The sequence below is a fragment of the Esox lucius genome, chromosome 12 (genome assembly GCF_011004845.1).
Source record: "Esox lucius isolate fEsoLuc1 chromosome 12, fEsoLuc1.pri, whole genome shotgun sequence".
In the NCBI taxonomy this organism is placed as follows: Eukaryota; Metazoa; Chordata; class Actinopteri; order Esociformes; family Esocidae; genus Esox; species Esox lucius.
In genome coordinates, this window is record NC_047580.1 from 24,011,949 (window position 1) to 24,028,843 (window position 16,895).

At 38.0% G+C, this 16,895-nt stretch overlaps 1 protein-coding gene across 1 annotated transcript; it reads right to left on the reverse strand.

Moving 5' to 3' along the window:
- Positions 1–13,501: 13,501 nt before the first annotated feature.
- Positions 13,502–16,465, reverse strand: LOC105022393 (F-box only protein 6-like). Its single transcript, NM_001304094.1, is given in 6 exon segments — positions 13,502–14,244; positions 14,903–15,038; positions 15,126–15,221; positions 15,480–15,594; positions 15,696–15,957; positions 16,131–16,465. Coding segments are annotated over 6 exon segments (822 nt in total). The 5' UTR covers positions 16,197–16,465; the 3' UTR covers positions 13,502–14,097.
- Positions 16,466–16,895: the final 430 nt, after the last annotated feature.

The following is a 16,895-nucleotide window of genomic DNA, read 5'->3' on the forward strand; positions in this document are numbered from 1 at the left end:
CAATTCACATATGATCATATTTAAGATTAATTTCGATAAAAAGTGGGTGTTAGTGGGTGTTAAAACACGTTCCAAGGGTAAAATTCAGACAATGCCAATGACAGAATATGGAATATATATTGCCTCATAACTAATAAACTATTGAATATTCCACAGAGAAAGCAGTGTAGGAAATGTCCAGGAGAATGTGTAGAGTAAGACAAACCTGTCTAATCATGGGGAACAGTGTGCTACATCTAGCAACACAATATTTCCACACCCTCTTTTTCCACAATGCAACTCAATGGATATGAAATACATATTGGCCTATAAAAAAAAAACTATTCTACACGCCGCAGTGAATGTATTGTAGGAAATGTTCAGGAGAGTGGATAGAGTAATTACATGCAAAAAAAATATTTGATCCCCTGCTGATTTTGAATGTTTGCCCACTGACAAAGAAATTATCAGACAAAGTTTTTTTTGTACAGTGAGAGAAGGAATAAAAAAAAAATCAAGAAAAACGCATTTAATTGTTTTTATTAATTGATTTGCATTTTAATGAGTGAAATAAATATTCGACCCCTCTGTAAAACATGACTTAGTACTTGGTGGCAAAACCCTTGTTGGCAATCACAGAGGTCAGAAATCTCTTCTAGTTGGCCACCGGGTTTGCACACATCTCAGGAGGGTTTTTATCCCACTCCTCTTTGTAGATCTTCTCCAAGTCATTAAGGTTTCGAGGCTGACATTTGCCAACTCGAACCTTCAGCTACTTTCACAGATTTTCTATGGGATTAAGGTCTGCAGACTGGCTAGGCCACTCCATGATGTGGTTAATGTGCTTCGTCTTGAGCCACTCCTTTGTTGCCTTGGCCGTGTGTTTTGGGTCATTGGCATGCTGGAATATCCATCCAAGACCCATTTTCAATGCCCTGGCTGAGAGAAGAAGATTCTCACCCAAGATTTGACGATACATGGCCCGTCCATCATCCCTTTCATGCGATGAAGTTGTCCTGTCCCCTTAGCAGAAAAACACCCCCAAAGCACAAGGTTTCCACCTCCACGTTTGATGGTGGGGATGGTGTTCTTGTGGTCATAGGCAGCATTCCTCCTCCTCCAAACACGGCAACTTGAGTTGATGCCAAATAGCTCTATTTTGGTGTCCTCTGACCACAACACCCAGTTCTCCTCTGAATCATTTAGATGTTCATTGGCAAACTTCAGACGGCCTGTACATGTGCTTTCTTGAGCAGGGGGACCTTGCGGGCGCTGCAGGATTTCAGTCATTCATGGCGTAGTGTGTTACCAATTGTTTTCTTGGTGACTATGGTCCCAGCTGCCTTGAGATCATTGACAAGATCATCTCGTGTAGTTCTGGGCTGATTCCTCACCGTTCTCATGATCATTGCAACTCCACAAGGTGAGATCTTGCATGGAGTCCCAGACCGAGGGAGATTGACTGTTCTTTTGTGTTTCTTCCATTTGCAAATAATCGCACCGACTGTTGTCACCTTCTCACCAAGCTGCTTGGTGATGGTCTTGTAGCCCATTCCAGCCTTGTGTAGGTCTACAATCTTGTCCCTGACATCCTTGGACAACTTTTTGGTCTTGGCCATGGTGGAGAGTTTGGAATCTGATTGATCGATTGCTTCTGTGGACAGGTGTTGTTTGTACAAAATCAGCAGGGGATCAAATATTTTTTTTTCCTTCATACATCTCAATTTCAATACATTTTTTTTTCTCAAATTAAGCTATGGCTGGAATGTATCCTTCTAATAGAGTTGATGAAGTTGAACTTATTCTAGTATGTAATAGTTGGAAATTGGTTATGATGTGACTTTGTTGTAAACATTATTTTGCTAATCTAAAAGGTATAAAACTGTAAATGGCCTTTTGGACTCACCTACATCTCTAAAGGTGGTACAACAGGCTAATGACCAGTTAATATATGTCATTGACAACTACATTAGATAGTTGGCTGAATTGTTAGATAATCACCAAGTGGTGATAATCACCTCCATTAACAAAAGGAATAATGGATCTAAATTGAAGGCTATTCAGCAATTTGGAATGTGGCCAATGGTATGGGTGGAGTAAAATGTCAGCAACAATTGCAAATACCTCCCAATAGGACTGCTTAAGTGAACACAAACACATAGGCATTACAACTATTTCCATCTACCTGAGCTTTGAAATTCCCACAACGATGATAAAATTCATATTTCAGAACAATGTCCACAACCTTTGCATGTAAAGCCAAATACTGTGATGCCAGATACTTCTGTAGTGGTTGAAGAATGCTCTGCAGCTTATTCTCATGCTGCTTTAAGGAGTCTATTAATTTAACCTTCAGTGTTATACAGTTCTGTGCATGTACTTTCTTTTTAATATCTATAGCTATGGCCATCCAATGGTCATTTAAATTGACAGGTATTATTACATTTGCAAAACACCAGTTGTGTGCTACTCCAGGTACCTCAGGCAGAACATCCATCCTTTCAGAAAATAGATTTTGTAGTTGTTGGCTAACGAAAGACGCAGGGCACATCAGCACAAAGTGATCCTGCAAATGAGATTTAATGAGATCAAGGTACACGTCAATTATCTTATCACTGAACCAATTTCCATTGCTTATTGTATTAAAATCCTCAGCAGCCAGTGAAGATGGTTTTCTGTGAGTCGGCTTAGGAATGTCTTTATTTTGAGAGGAATCACATTCCTTGCATTTTTCAGTGCACATGTGAATTACTTATTTCTGACCAAAGTGGAGAACTTCTACACTACTTGTACGATCATATGCAAGAAGACAGAATGTGTCCTTAAGCAACAATTTCTTGAGTAATACAAAAGTATAGCACACTGGCATCTTTGATGTCTTAGTGCAGTTTGCATGCCAAAGCTGGTCATGATATTTATACAGTTTCATAAATGGGTATTCATCTGAAAATGTGACTATACTGGAAAGAGTATGTGTGTTTGCTAAATATCGAAGGTAAAGTACAGCTTCTAGGTAAGTGCATGCTCACTGTGTCCATTTTTATAGCAAAGGGAGCCTTTGGATTTCTTAGGTACATTACATGCTCTGTTCTGTTGGATTGAAACAAGTTATTAACCAATGCTTTCTGCAGAAATCTCTCATGGTTCTACTATGAGTTGTTTTATGTTTAGACTGTGAATCTAGAGCAGGTCATTTGCCAAGAAGTTAGCACGTAGAATGTTCTGAACAAAATCATCAATTATATCCTTTACATAACTATAATGAAGTTGTTGTTGAACCATGGATTGTGAAAACATGGTTGAATCCACTGCTTCTAACTGGGAAATGGCCTTTTTGAAGTGACAAGATGGTTTCACTTGATCAGCTCTAAGTAATCTCTTATGGCATTCTTGAAATGCTAATGTAGTTTTTAGAAAAATCTAAATGGGTAACGCTGCATCCACTATATAGTTGGATAAGTATTCATACTGTGGAATCACAGAAATATCAGATTCTGCATCATGTTGGTTTACATCACTACAATTGGTTTGTGTCTGAGGCTCATCAGCTACTTCATAGAAATATATAACCCTTTCTGTACTTATGCTAACCCCTTCCCTATTCCTGCCAACAGAAATGTGTACATCATCAGCCCAAATATTAAAAGTGTCAAAATCCATCACTGACCAGAAATGCCCCCATGTTTTTTTTTACCAGAATTACATATCACAGAGCTCAATCGGTACTTCTTCTTGTTGCCAACAACTGGGATTTCAATTGTATGGGAGGGAAGAACTGAGTTTCTATTAACTGTAAAGTTTTCTGCAGCACAGGGCACAAAAACACTAGAATATCTGGTGTGGTGTTCCAAACGGTTTGTCTAATCAATAGACCATAACACTGATTGCATTTCTTGGGTATTCCACCGTTGGTGATTAGTTGTCTGAAGAGAATATCAAGCGATGATGTGTCTGTATTTAGTCTAAGTTGAAAATGCGAGTTGAAGTAATGCTCATTGTGTGAGTAATGCTCATCTGTTTTTGTACATTTCACATCTATCAGCAGGTATGCACAGCACTGACCGTCGTTTTGATACCCAGCTGTTGTAACCAGGGGAGTTATTGATATATAAAATCTAGCGGGTCATTATGCTGACCTAATTTCAATGATGGAATGGTGTGGTTTATCTCTATCAAAACGTGCTTTAATACACATTGCATAAGTTTGTTTCCAGGCCTCTGAACTGCAGACAACACGAGAGCAGTATTATTCTCTTTAATATCTGAACATTCTATAATGGATTGTGAGTCTAGATTTTTAAAAGTAGTTTTTACTATGCTGAGATGTAACAAAGACTGCAAGGTTGAGTTGAACCAACAGTTTGAAGCTCTGTTTTCAAATCTACATATAGATATTTTAAGATCATTCATAAAATCCTGCTGAGAATTTAACATTTTCTTGGCCAAATTTGACTCATTACACAATGCATTCTGATCATTGGTCATTCCTATCTTTTCATTAAGACTAAATGAACAGGGCAATATATATTTCACATCTATTGCACATAATCATTCTATCCACTCTCCTGACCATTTCCTACAATACATTCATTGCAGCGTATAGACTAATTGTTTCTGTATGATTCAATACGTATTTAATATCCATTGAGTTACATTGTGGCCAATGGTATGGGCAAAGTAAAATGCCAGCAACATTTGCAAATACACAGTGCCCCTTGATTTATTTCATACATTCACTGCGGCATATAGAATCGTTTTTTTTCTGTACAGGGCAATATGTATTTCATATCCATTGAGTTACTTTAACCTTATAGCAATTGTTTGATATCAATTTCAGGCTCAATGAGTAAAGAGACAACATTTAAAAAAAATCCATGTAGGATGTAGGATGTAGGATGGGTGGAGTAAAATGCCAGCAACAATTGCAAATACACAGTGCCCCTTGATTATTTGCATATAATTACCATATCAACTCTCCTGAACATTTTCTACAATACATTTTTACAATATACACTAAGCAAAGTGTCAAAATCGATACATTTAATATTATTAAAATCGAGTTTTACCGCGGACTTTGAAGGCAGAATCCGAAAACCGGAAGTCTTATTGTTGCTACGGAATCTCTAATGATGCCAGCATGAGGCAACTAAATATTTCTGCTTTCTATTTCTGTTTCTAGTTTTGTTCATTCCAGGAAGGGCACGCCCCCTCTTAGACTATTCATAGGATCCTCACAGAACATTCATAGCGTTCTTGTGCGTTCACAGCCTAGTTTAGCAGCGATACAGTTTAGAGCAGGGGTGGGCAATATCTTTCACTGGGGGGCCACATTGAAAATGCCAAAGAGCATTGTGGGCCAGATTACTTTTTTAAACAACATGCCTAAAAAACACACAACATAGCTTACTCTGTTAACTTGCCTATTATATTTATGCATATTTATTTTCCACGCAACACCGTTTTCATGAACTTAATTTACTTCAACAATGTTATTTTATTTTTTTCTGTTAACAACTGTTATAATAACAGTTTTAGAGTTATTACTCAACAGAAATGTTGCAACACATATTTGCCTTAAAACTTAACTTTCAACTCAACAGAGCTACATTACATAAGGTAAAGTGTATAACAGTTATATAGGTATAATAGTTATTAGGGCAGACATAAGTCTATGAAATCACTTCTGATTTATCTTGCCCAGGTCTGATTTCCTGCCAGTTGGGCCCTGTCTGGGGCCTCCCTCGGGTAGGGCCACAGTGTCACCGGACCCCCCCCCCCGTCTCAGTTCCAAGGTGTTACGCTGCTATATTATTGTGCTGGGGGACATGAGGAATGCACTACTAACTTTTTTTCAGTCTCCTCCAGTTTTACATTTTAGGAGGAGGTCCACACCTGCGGATTACCTGGTTTGGGGGGCCCGTTGCTGTCCCTGTCCTTGTCCACCTGGTCATACTTCTGACCTAGTCTAAAATCAAATAGACTCTGGATTTAGCCCAGAGAAATGTATGTATTATTCCAATTGGACTCTTAATATCTCACCCGGCACAGCCAGAAGAGGACTGGTCACCCCTCTGAGTCTGGGTCCTTTCTAGGTTTCTTCCTAAAATTCGACCTTCTTAGGGAGTTTTTCCTATCTCGCGATCTACAATAACAACTTTCACTTGAGAGTTGTATTTCCTGAGTTATGCATAAGTAATAAATGATCTGTACTTGTACAATATTTTTTAACAAATCGCTGTCTACATAAAAAAAAAACTAGACACGGATACAAATAACTATCTACGGATAGAATGTCTACAAATCCAAGGATTCATGGATACGAAGCTGTTTTTATGGGTTGCAAATCTGCTGTTGCCTGAATTAATGCAAAATGTCAGCTGACTACAATTGACCAATGGTAAATTAAGGGAAGGTAGACTTTTAACACGTTTAGCAAATAATTCCATACCGCCAGCATGCGGGACGTCCTGGCTTGCACATTCGTTTGATTCAGGTGAGCGCTTTAGGTCAAGTTGCTTTGTAAAGTGAACATCATTACTGTTGTATTATGTGTTACCGATGTATATGTTTATTGTATGTAAACCAAATTAACATGAGGAGACATTATTTGGACACGAGTGACGGCAAAAGGTTAGATAATGTAGTCCTAATGTAGCTTCAGTACGTGTGTATGTTGAGTTAGCAATTGTTTTTGCTAATTTACAGTACAGTAACCTCATGTTTGACTAGTTAGTCTCATACCTAACCGTTAGTAATAACAAATGCTTCCAGTAACGTGTATCCTGTTAGTTAATCAAGGTAAACATTTGAAACCCTAGCTACCAATAAATAATGTAATTATTAAATTAAATTAATACAGGTACTTGCTTCAGATACTGATACAGACTAAATTGACTAATTTGCCTTGATTCTTGGTTAGCCAATTGCCTGAATACTGGCTAGCTTACAGATTACTGGGTTTTCTATATACACCTCTAGGAGATAGACCAGGATAAAAACCGTGAATAACCGGTGCCCACTAACTGTTGATCATCTTGTAGCTGGTCTACAGAGACTATTGGAGGTGCATCAGGCAATAATGTCCAGCAGAGCAGGTAGCAATTACATAAATACTTGTGAGAATGATAAGCGTGGCTTACTGACGTTTTGTCTATAGAAGTTCTCTGCATCCCATTGCTAACTTGTCCCTCAAGTTAGCAATGTAGGTTCCTATTTGGGAGACCAGAAGAGGCACAAGTGTCCTGAACATTGTGCAGTCTTTTGGATGGGATGTTATAAGGGGATCCTGACTGGTCACTACAGATCCCATGTCACTGATAGTATGGGTTTTAAACCATGTCATGGCAAAATATAAAATATGGGCCTCATAACAACATTGGTACCTAATCATCCCCAGTCTCCAGTTGGCTCCTTCAAACCCTCCCCTCCTATTGTAACTATTCCCCCAGGTCTTTGTTCTAAATAGCAATGTGTTCTCCGTAAACTTACCAGGTAAAATAACAGAATAAATAACAAACTACTTGGCTAATGAAAAACACTTCTGTTCATGTGTATTAATTGTTATGTCTGCTCACAGAGATCATGTCACAAAGGGTAACTGAGCAGTAGCCTTTCATTTCAAAAATCCACCTGCCATGTAATCTCCAGTCCAGAATCCAAACCACTAGAACATTTTATTTTGTGCTAATTTTCTATTATTCATTGACACATGAGGGTGCAGAGGGTAACACACTAGATACCTTGAGGAAACGGAGGACCAGGCCACTTTCAGGGCATGTCCTCCTTGGTCAGTTTACTGGTTCCAGTACCTCCATAGTTCCAGACAAATTTTTCATCCTCTTTATGTAACGAGAAATGTTTTTCCAGTCTGGATGCATCTTGTCTGTAGTTGGATACAGCTTTGACATACTGTATATAGACTCATTAACTACCATGGGCCTTATGGTCTGTTTGTTTGACATGCATTTAATGTGTCACCATATTTAATAAATATTTTTGAATTACCTTTTTGTTGGTCAGTCATTCATAAATATTCATACTTAAATTATCTATGAATAATAAATGTTAATGTAAGATATTTAAATAGATTTGAAGGGGCGTAGTGTATGACCAATATATGACAACTAAGGTCTGTTCTTAGGCACAATGTGATGAAGAATGCCTGGATACCATTTTTGACATTGTATATCAGCCAGAAACCGGGAACGTCCTGTGTTATTACTAATATAAACCTGTTACTAACTTGTACCCGATCTTATAGCTAATCAACATTTTATGTTTGAACAACCCAGATTATAATTATATACAACTCAGCTGATATAGTGTAAACAAAATTAAGATCTTAATTTAATCACTAATGTCAATAACTGTTCACACTAAGTACTAGTGTTTACTAGATTTCATTTCAGACTGGGGAGTTTTAATTGTTCTGCTACAGTCTGACAATGTTGCTGATGTTAGATTCTAAGGAAAAATCATGACCCCAAAATGAGTGTGTGCTATAAAGTTCCAGGCGTACATGTGATTGTCATATATAAACAAACTGGACTAGAACATAAAACGTTTTACTGGTAGTTGAGGGCCAGGCTGGTCCTCAAGTTTCATCAGAAATTCTGCCAGGCTGTCAAACCCAATCCATACCTGGTAAGTTGTGTTCACCTACTGCATGAAACTTTTTTCAGCACTCATTTCAAATGGAACACTGATTTTGCTGTAGTTTCTGTAGTTTAGTATAATATATAGTTTAGTATAATCTACATAATCATAAGAGGTTCTCCTTTGTCATTTATAAATATTCGTGCTGTACGGTTGTCTCAGTGTTCAATACAAATCAGAGCAAGAGGATTTATAACTGGAATACAGACCTTATGTTGGATGTTACACTCATCCACTGGTGTTTTCTGTTCATCAAATTAATTTTATAAAATTAATTTGATGGGGTTGGAAACAATGTGGTATGCCGTATCCAAATAATGTTATGGAATATTTGAATACACAGGTGCATATTTTGTATTAGTAGAAGGATAAGTGACATGCTTCTTTGAGGATGTTTAGCCCGGTAGTGTTCTCAGCAGTCAGGGCCCACGGTGGAACATTTTGAACCAGAACACTGATGGCCAGAATTGGGGACAGAGGGCGGGGCTCCAGGCCAACCTGGAAAGAGGTTGAATTGAAGAATGGTGAACATTGAGACAGGTAGGAGACAACAAAAGCAAATCTGGAAAAAAACGAGAGAGCTCTGAAAAAACAAGAGATAAAAAAGTTGTGGTGACTGATGGGATAGACAGAAACAGTAAAGAGAAATAGAGCCATTAAGATAGATTAAAAAAATGCTTTTCTAGGTGATATTTTGATTTTATCTAGCCTTTATTTTACCAGGTAAGTTTCCTGGGAACCAGTTGTCATTTAGAGCATTAACCTGGGGAATATTTACAGGAGAATGAGAGAAGATCAAGATCATATATTTTGTGGCTTACAAGGTCAGCCTCCATAGCTTATACAGAAGGGTTGGTTGTTAGGCTACCGGCTCTGCAGGACAATAATGCCTGTTGCACCTCCAGACCAGCTACAAGATGATCATCATTTACTGTAGTGTGCACGGTTTTTTCACGCTTCTTATCATGGTCCATCAATGTCCCCGGGGAGAACATAAAAAATACAGTCATCTGTAAACTAGTCAGTACTCGTGTAATTGGTTAATACGGATGATTTATTACATATGCACAACTCAGGAAATACAAGTCTGCAAATCTAACGCACTTGCAAATCTTTATGGTACTTTATTTCTTTGACCCCCCATAAGAAATAAACGAGATCTCAAGTTGTATCTGTAGATCGCGAGTTGTCCTTGTATTTGGTGATTTGTCTGCGTAAATAAGGAGTTGCGTGTGTAATTGTGTATGTGTACATACTTTTGGAGTATATGCAAAAAGAAAATGTGTACAGACGCAAATAGTTATTTCTTGGAAGTCTTTAATCACTCATTCACAGATGTTTTAATACAACTACGAAATGCAAAACTGTGGCGTGGATTGTGATTTACTGACGCGCACATCGCTTTATTTCCCCACAAGATTTGGCAGTAATTTGAGGCCATATTCAATAAAACACCTGAATCGTATTGAACACACTTCTAACTTTACTTCATACACACGAGAACGCTATAAATATTCTAGACCACATTCGCATGAACAAAACAAGAAACACACATTTTAGAATTAAGTCTATTTTTGTTATGAATCCAAAAATGATGAACTAAAAATGAGAGTTTTGTGAATCCGTGTATCATTCGTTCTTTTCATATTCAATTGAGATTTCAAAATCGGAAAATGAAAAAATGGTTTCTTATTTCGTTATTCGTTTACGAATCTGATACCAAAAAACGAATAACGAGTCATTTCTCGTACTTTCGATTTAATGCTCAGATCAAAAATAGGAAATTAGGAAACGGGCCAGTTAGACGAGGCCTGGAAAACATCAATTATGCAGTGATTGTAAGTTAATGACTCAGTATTTCTTAAGTAATTTCGTATTGACACCATGGCCGCACTGGAACCATATGCTGATTTAATTAAAGATTTATTTGAAACTGGCAAGACACATGTAGAGATTTCCACAACGCTGCAGCAGATGGGTGTCCAGCGATGTTCTGATTAAAAAGAAGAGAGATGTCAGGGTAGTTTTCTGCAAAGTCTTGTTCTGCATGACATCTATCCTCCTCAGATGAAAATGGGTCAGTTCCAAAAACTGACACCCAGCATATGGTTCCAGTGCGGCCATGGTGTCAATACGAAATTACTTAAGAAATACTGAGTCATTAACTTACAATCACTGCATAATTGATGTTTTCCAGGCCTCGTCTAACTGTTTTCCAAATTGCGGGAAACGTCCATAGACAGTATATAAAAAAAACTTGGAAACTTCCAAGTGCAACACACGAAGAAGACCGTAACTTCCGGTTCACACAAATCGAACAAATTAAATATCAAAATCAAAATCGGTCTGTGGCCCGTTTCCTAATTTCCTATTTTTGATCTGAGCATTAAATCGAAAGTACGAGAAATGACTCGTTATTCGTTTTTTGGTATCAGATTCGTAAACGAATAACGAAATAACGAACCATTTTTTCGTTTTCCGTTTTGAAATCTCAATTGAATATGAAAAGAACGAATGATACACGGATTTTTGTGATTGGTCAATATTCGTTTGAAATCGGAAATCCAATATTGGAAGTCAAATATCAAAAAACGAATCGCTTTCTGTTGATCTGTTTTCCTATATTAATACATAATCCAATGACCGAAAGTTACACGGACCCAAAAGCCCCCAATTCACCAACAATACGTTGTCGTCCACTGCACTAATGGGAGGTCTAAAGGTAGTGTTCGCATCGCACCATACAAGCGGTTCTCCGCTCGAAGCCAATCTTGAGTACCATTCAGTGCCCGTATCAGATAATGGGAAAGCCCCTTACATGACAGTTGAAGCATCTTTTTCGCGCAAAATTATCTGTTAGGTCGAGGTTGGTTTCGATTCCAGTTTCAATAAATAGGGTAGTGAAACTCCCCACTGATTTACAGTATACGGAGCTCGATTAGACTCAAAATTAAAGGACAAAAATCCCACGATTCGTGTGCATGAAAACACAACTCACAAATGGAACAATCATTTGTGAATTCGTATACAAAAGCTTGCTAATGTTCAGGTGAAATCACAAATAAATCCATGATCTGTGAACATGGGCGAGGCTAGCCGCTTTTTAGGGGTGCTTCAGCACGAAGGTAACAAATATATGCTGCCTCTGAGTGACGGAATCACAATGTCAATTTTCACTGTTATGTTGATGACACACAGCTATATATTTTGATGAAGCATAGGGAAAACCCAAAATTAGCTACTTTGGAAACATGTGTTTTAGGTATTAGGAAGTGGATGACAAAGAACTTCTTGCTTTTAAACTCAAGAAAAACAGAAATGCTGATTTTAGGACCCAAAAAAGAAAAGAAAACCTTGACGGCTGCATGGTCGTATCCTAAAAAACAGTAAGAAACCTTGGCGTTACCCTTGACCCTGACCTCTCGTGATGAACATATACAAAAAAATATGATTTTCATCTTCGAAATATTGCAAAAATCTGAAACTTTCTATCAAAAACTGATGCAGAAAAACGAATCCATGCTTTTGTTACTTCTAGATTAGATTACTGCAATGCTTTTCTTTCCGGTTACCCTGATAAATCAATAAATAAACTTCAATTAGTGCTGAACACGGCTGCTAGAATCCTAACTAGAACAAAAAAATGTTAACACATTCCTCCAGTACTAGCCTCTTTACACTGGCTGCCTGTTAGGTTTGGGCGGATTTTAAGGTTTTATTGTTAACCTATAAATCAATACACAGACTTGCTCCTACTTCCCTCGCTGAAATTATTTAGTCATACATACCTACACGAGCCCTTAGATCGCAAGATGCAGGCCTTTTAATTGTACCCAGAATTTCTAAACAAACAGCCAGAGGCAGGGCCTTCTCTCATAGAGCACGACTACTGTGGAATGATTTGCCAATCAAGGTTAGAAATGCAGACTCAGTGCAAACTTTCAAGTGTCTACTAAAGACTCTTCTCTTTAACATGGTCTATGATTAAGTGTAGTCTGGCCCAGGGGTGTGAAGGAGACCAGAAAGGCTTGATACTGTCCACCCTTGCTGTCTTGCCAAGTGGGCTCTCATCGACAAAGGGATGCCCTCCCTCCAATGCCATTCGGGGGCCGAGTCACCAGCTTGTTGTTGTCTCTCTTTTGTACACATTGTGCAATTGGTCTGAACTCTGCTGGCAATAATCAGCCCTCATTCAGGGTGGTTGTGGTCTGTGGGTATCCCTTTGGTTGATGCTTGGCAATGTGGGTGGATTGATTTCCTGCCTGTTGGGTCCTGTCCGGGGAACTCCCCCGGATGGGGCCACAGTGTCAATGGACCCCCATCTCTGCCCCAAGGTCTTACACTGCTATATTATTGTGCCGGGGGTGTAGGGTCAGTTCTCCTTGTAGATCTAACGAATGCATTTTCAAAATTTTCCCTGTCTCCTGCCCTGTTAAAATTTAGGATGACATGAGGTCTTGGCCCCACACCTCCCAAATACCAGGCTTGAAAATTCTTGTCCCTGTCTGAAGTCCTCCTGGTTGTGTTGCAGATCAAGACGATACCTGACAATTTCAGCTGCCACTCTACAGACAAAGCTTTATAAATAAAATGTAACTGATTGATGGTGCTGATTTGGACTGACTAAATTCCACTGGTTGTTTGGTAACCGTACAGTTTAGAAAAAAACATTGATGTTACCGTAGCAGATTACTAAATGTGTTTTGAAGTAGTTTTCTGTTTGCAATGCAGCTTTGCTGTAGTGAAACGCACAGTTTCCATTCATGAATTTGGACAATGCTAAGAATGCTAATTACAGCTGGGGACCAAGCTGAATAATGGATGGTTGAAAAAATGACTATGCCCATTCCGGACTAATATTATTTTTAGACAAACTATCCCTTTAATATAAAATGTAGAAAAAATTTAACAAAAAATATCAGAAAAGGGAAAACATTTAAGGCACTAGAATTGAAGTTTACAAAAACAATATTTCTTATCTTTATACACGTAATCACGGTAACCTCTCAATATACATTATACAATTACATTCATACAGATACCTTAAACTCAAATCTGGAAAATGTTTACATTTCAACTCACAGTGACTAGTTTAGACATAGGACAACAGGTGGATGCAATTAATGAGGCAGAATAGAAATCACTCCGGCCCTCAAACGGTAAGAGTTGAAGACCCTTGGTATTGATATTTCGAAAATTAGATGAGTATAACGAGGTGTCATTTGCCTTAAAATAGATCTGATATTTAAGTACATAACATTTTCTGTTCACATTTTTCGTTATTTGGTTTGTTTTCGTATCCAAAATAATTAATAACTACAGGGAAACAACAATACATATTGTCTCAATAACCATAAACAAAGGGTAGTATTCCATTACAGAAAGCTTCAGATGTTAAAAGCTGTCAGGAATGCACAATGTTCACATGTAACTTCTTGGTAGAATAAACAGGAACACCGACAGCTATCGGTCGACCGATGGGCATATCTCGACACTACTGTTGGTGACCCGAATTCCATACCAACCAGCCCAGAACTGAGTGTCCTTTCCTCCATGAACAAATCGGATGTATCGCACACCAGGTCCATAATTCTTGAACACATGAGTCATCTGAAAAATTTAGAATTGAAAAGTAGATTTTTCTTTAGTTGTAATAAGTATGCTTTGAATATTAGGATTATTAGAATAATAAAAGGTGTGCTTCTCATTACAGGCTAAAGCCCTTTGGGTTTCCAACCACAACGGTAGAGCTTTGTACCTGTTCTTAACTGCGCTGTTTGTCTTTTCATCGTCTTTTCAAATGTGTAAAATAAAACTAAAAACATTCTGCAATATAAATTCTTGGAAACATCTGACAGTAAAATAAGACAGTAAAACCCCCCCAAAAAAATGTTACACGCCCATGTACACTCATTGGGCAGTTCATTAGATACAACCACTTATTATCAGGTTTCTGACCGGATTCCCTCCAGAACCCACATTATTTGGGGCATAGATTCTGTTCCAAAGTGATATTGGTCCATACTGATGCTATGGCATCACGCCATTGCTGCAGACTGGACATTGATATTGCAAAAAGCACATTCCATCTCATCCAAAGATCAAAAGAATGGACTTTCCACTCAGTTTTCCATGTTGGTGATCGAGTGCCCACTGGAGTTGATGTTGATGTCTTGAACGTCTGTGTGATCCATGTCCGTGAACAGCATGGAGTAGCTAATAAACTGACCATTGAGTGTCTACTGGGAATTATCTAAACACATTTTACCTGATTCCATTTCTGATCATTCCACTGTTCAAAGATGACAGGAGCTGGATTAAACTTCTCAATTGTTTTCTTCTTATGATTCAGCAATTCCACACAGATCTCATATTGAGAACCACAGTCCCAGCGTGGAGCATACCTGATATGGACAAACACAGATGGTACAGTAATATTTCTCTGAAAACAGTAGAGTGGCAAAAAGTCAAAATTCCAATATTATGCTCACCAGTCAGATATTACAATGTCAGGTTGAAATTCATCCATGAAAGAAGGACTGTAACCCTCTTTCTCCAAGTGAATCAGCTGAAGCTTCAAACAGGGCCTGAAATGAACCAAAGCCAAGAGGACACATATTTATCATGGTAAATACAGCACCTTGAAAGCCATTACAATTAAATTTATTAGGCAAGACAACAAGAGAACTCTAAATTACATTGACCATCTTGCAGTATATAACTACTATCATCCAAATGTTTTGTTTGGAGTTACAAAACAACACATAAAACATCTGGATGTGAAAGAGGTGATATCTTCTCACTAGAAATATATGGAACAGTAATAGTTATATTAATATACTCACGATAAAGAAGTTAAAAATAATCTTTGGACAGTAGTATCAGGATGTGGCTCTCTCACTGGTTCTTCTCCCCATTTATCCCCTCCATTCGCTATTATTTGCCAGTCATTAAATTTATCTGTAAAAATACAGTAAGGGGTATTTAAAGTGTTGTTGATGGAGTTAATCACAGGACCCCTTCAAACAGAATGTAGACACTTCTCTCATCTCAATTCTTACCCTCTGCTTTGGGGTTCTTGATAAGATTACGTCTCTTTATACACAAGAAATAAAACAAATGCCAATCTTTGGGTAGCGTAGCGGCATCACATGGCAGGTACCCCTCTCTTCGGCACCTCTTTCTCCAAAGAGAATCACTGTCTACTAACTGTTTCCATTCTCGACACACCAGTCGACAGACGCACACCAATTGGTGTGGAGGAACATTCAGGAACATCTCCTCCAGGACTTCCAGGGGGAGCACAGGTAGCAAACCTGTAGACTAAACAATAGCATGAATATTTTCTTTAAGAGTAGAGACAATAAAAAATAAAATAAACACTTGAAGCCATATTGTATATATATCCTTTGCCTACCCAGTTAACTACCGTACACTAAAATGGCGCATTCCTTCGCTATAAGAAAATACGTTCATAACAATAATGAACTACTTACGTTTTCATTGACATAGCCCGAATCTTCGTGCGTAGTTTGTGAAGAACCCATTTTTGCTGTCTTTATCCCGAAGAAACGTAGTTAGTTTACTTGAATACTTTAGACTAGAGAACCCCGCTAAACACGGAAGTAAAACGCTAACTTACCACAGACTAGCTAGCTTTAGTAGTTATACTTGTTTGACAAGATGAAACAATGAAAAGATTAAACAAAAACACGTTCACAATTGAGCTTGCCTATACAGCTTTGATTTAGTCATTCTCTCTCTATAGGCCCCAAATTTCCAACGATATGCTTTCGTAAAATGTACCTCCATAACTCAGTCGCCATGCAATGGATGTACTGGCAGATGCAATTCTTGTAAAAAAAAAAAAAAATGGGCGTGTTCTAGATCAGCAGCATCGCGATAGTCAATGTGTACTTTTGGTTATTTTATTAAATTTTATTACGTGCAGTCATCAGAAAGTTCCTCACGGTGTCAAACAGAAAATAGCGAATGATTTAGTATATTAAGCTAGTATGCCAGTATACTTCGTCAAAAATTGGATGTAAACATTAGATCATTTCTGTTGCGCATTAATATCAAGCCAAGTTTGAATATTTAGCTAGACACGCATTGTTAAACTACAATGCCCTTGCTGATGGTTTTTTAAGAACATCTTTATAAGCAATCCTTAACGTTTATAGTAAACAAGGAGGTAATTATGTTTGTCCTAGAAAATAGATTGTAGTCCAGTTCTCTTTTGTTTAGATTTGTGTATACAG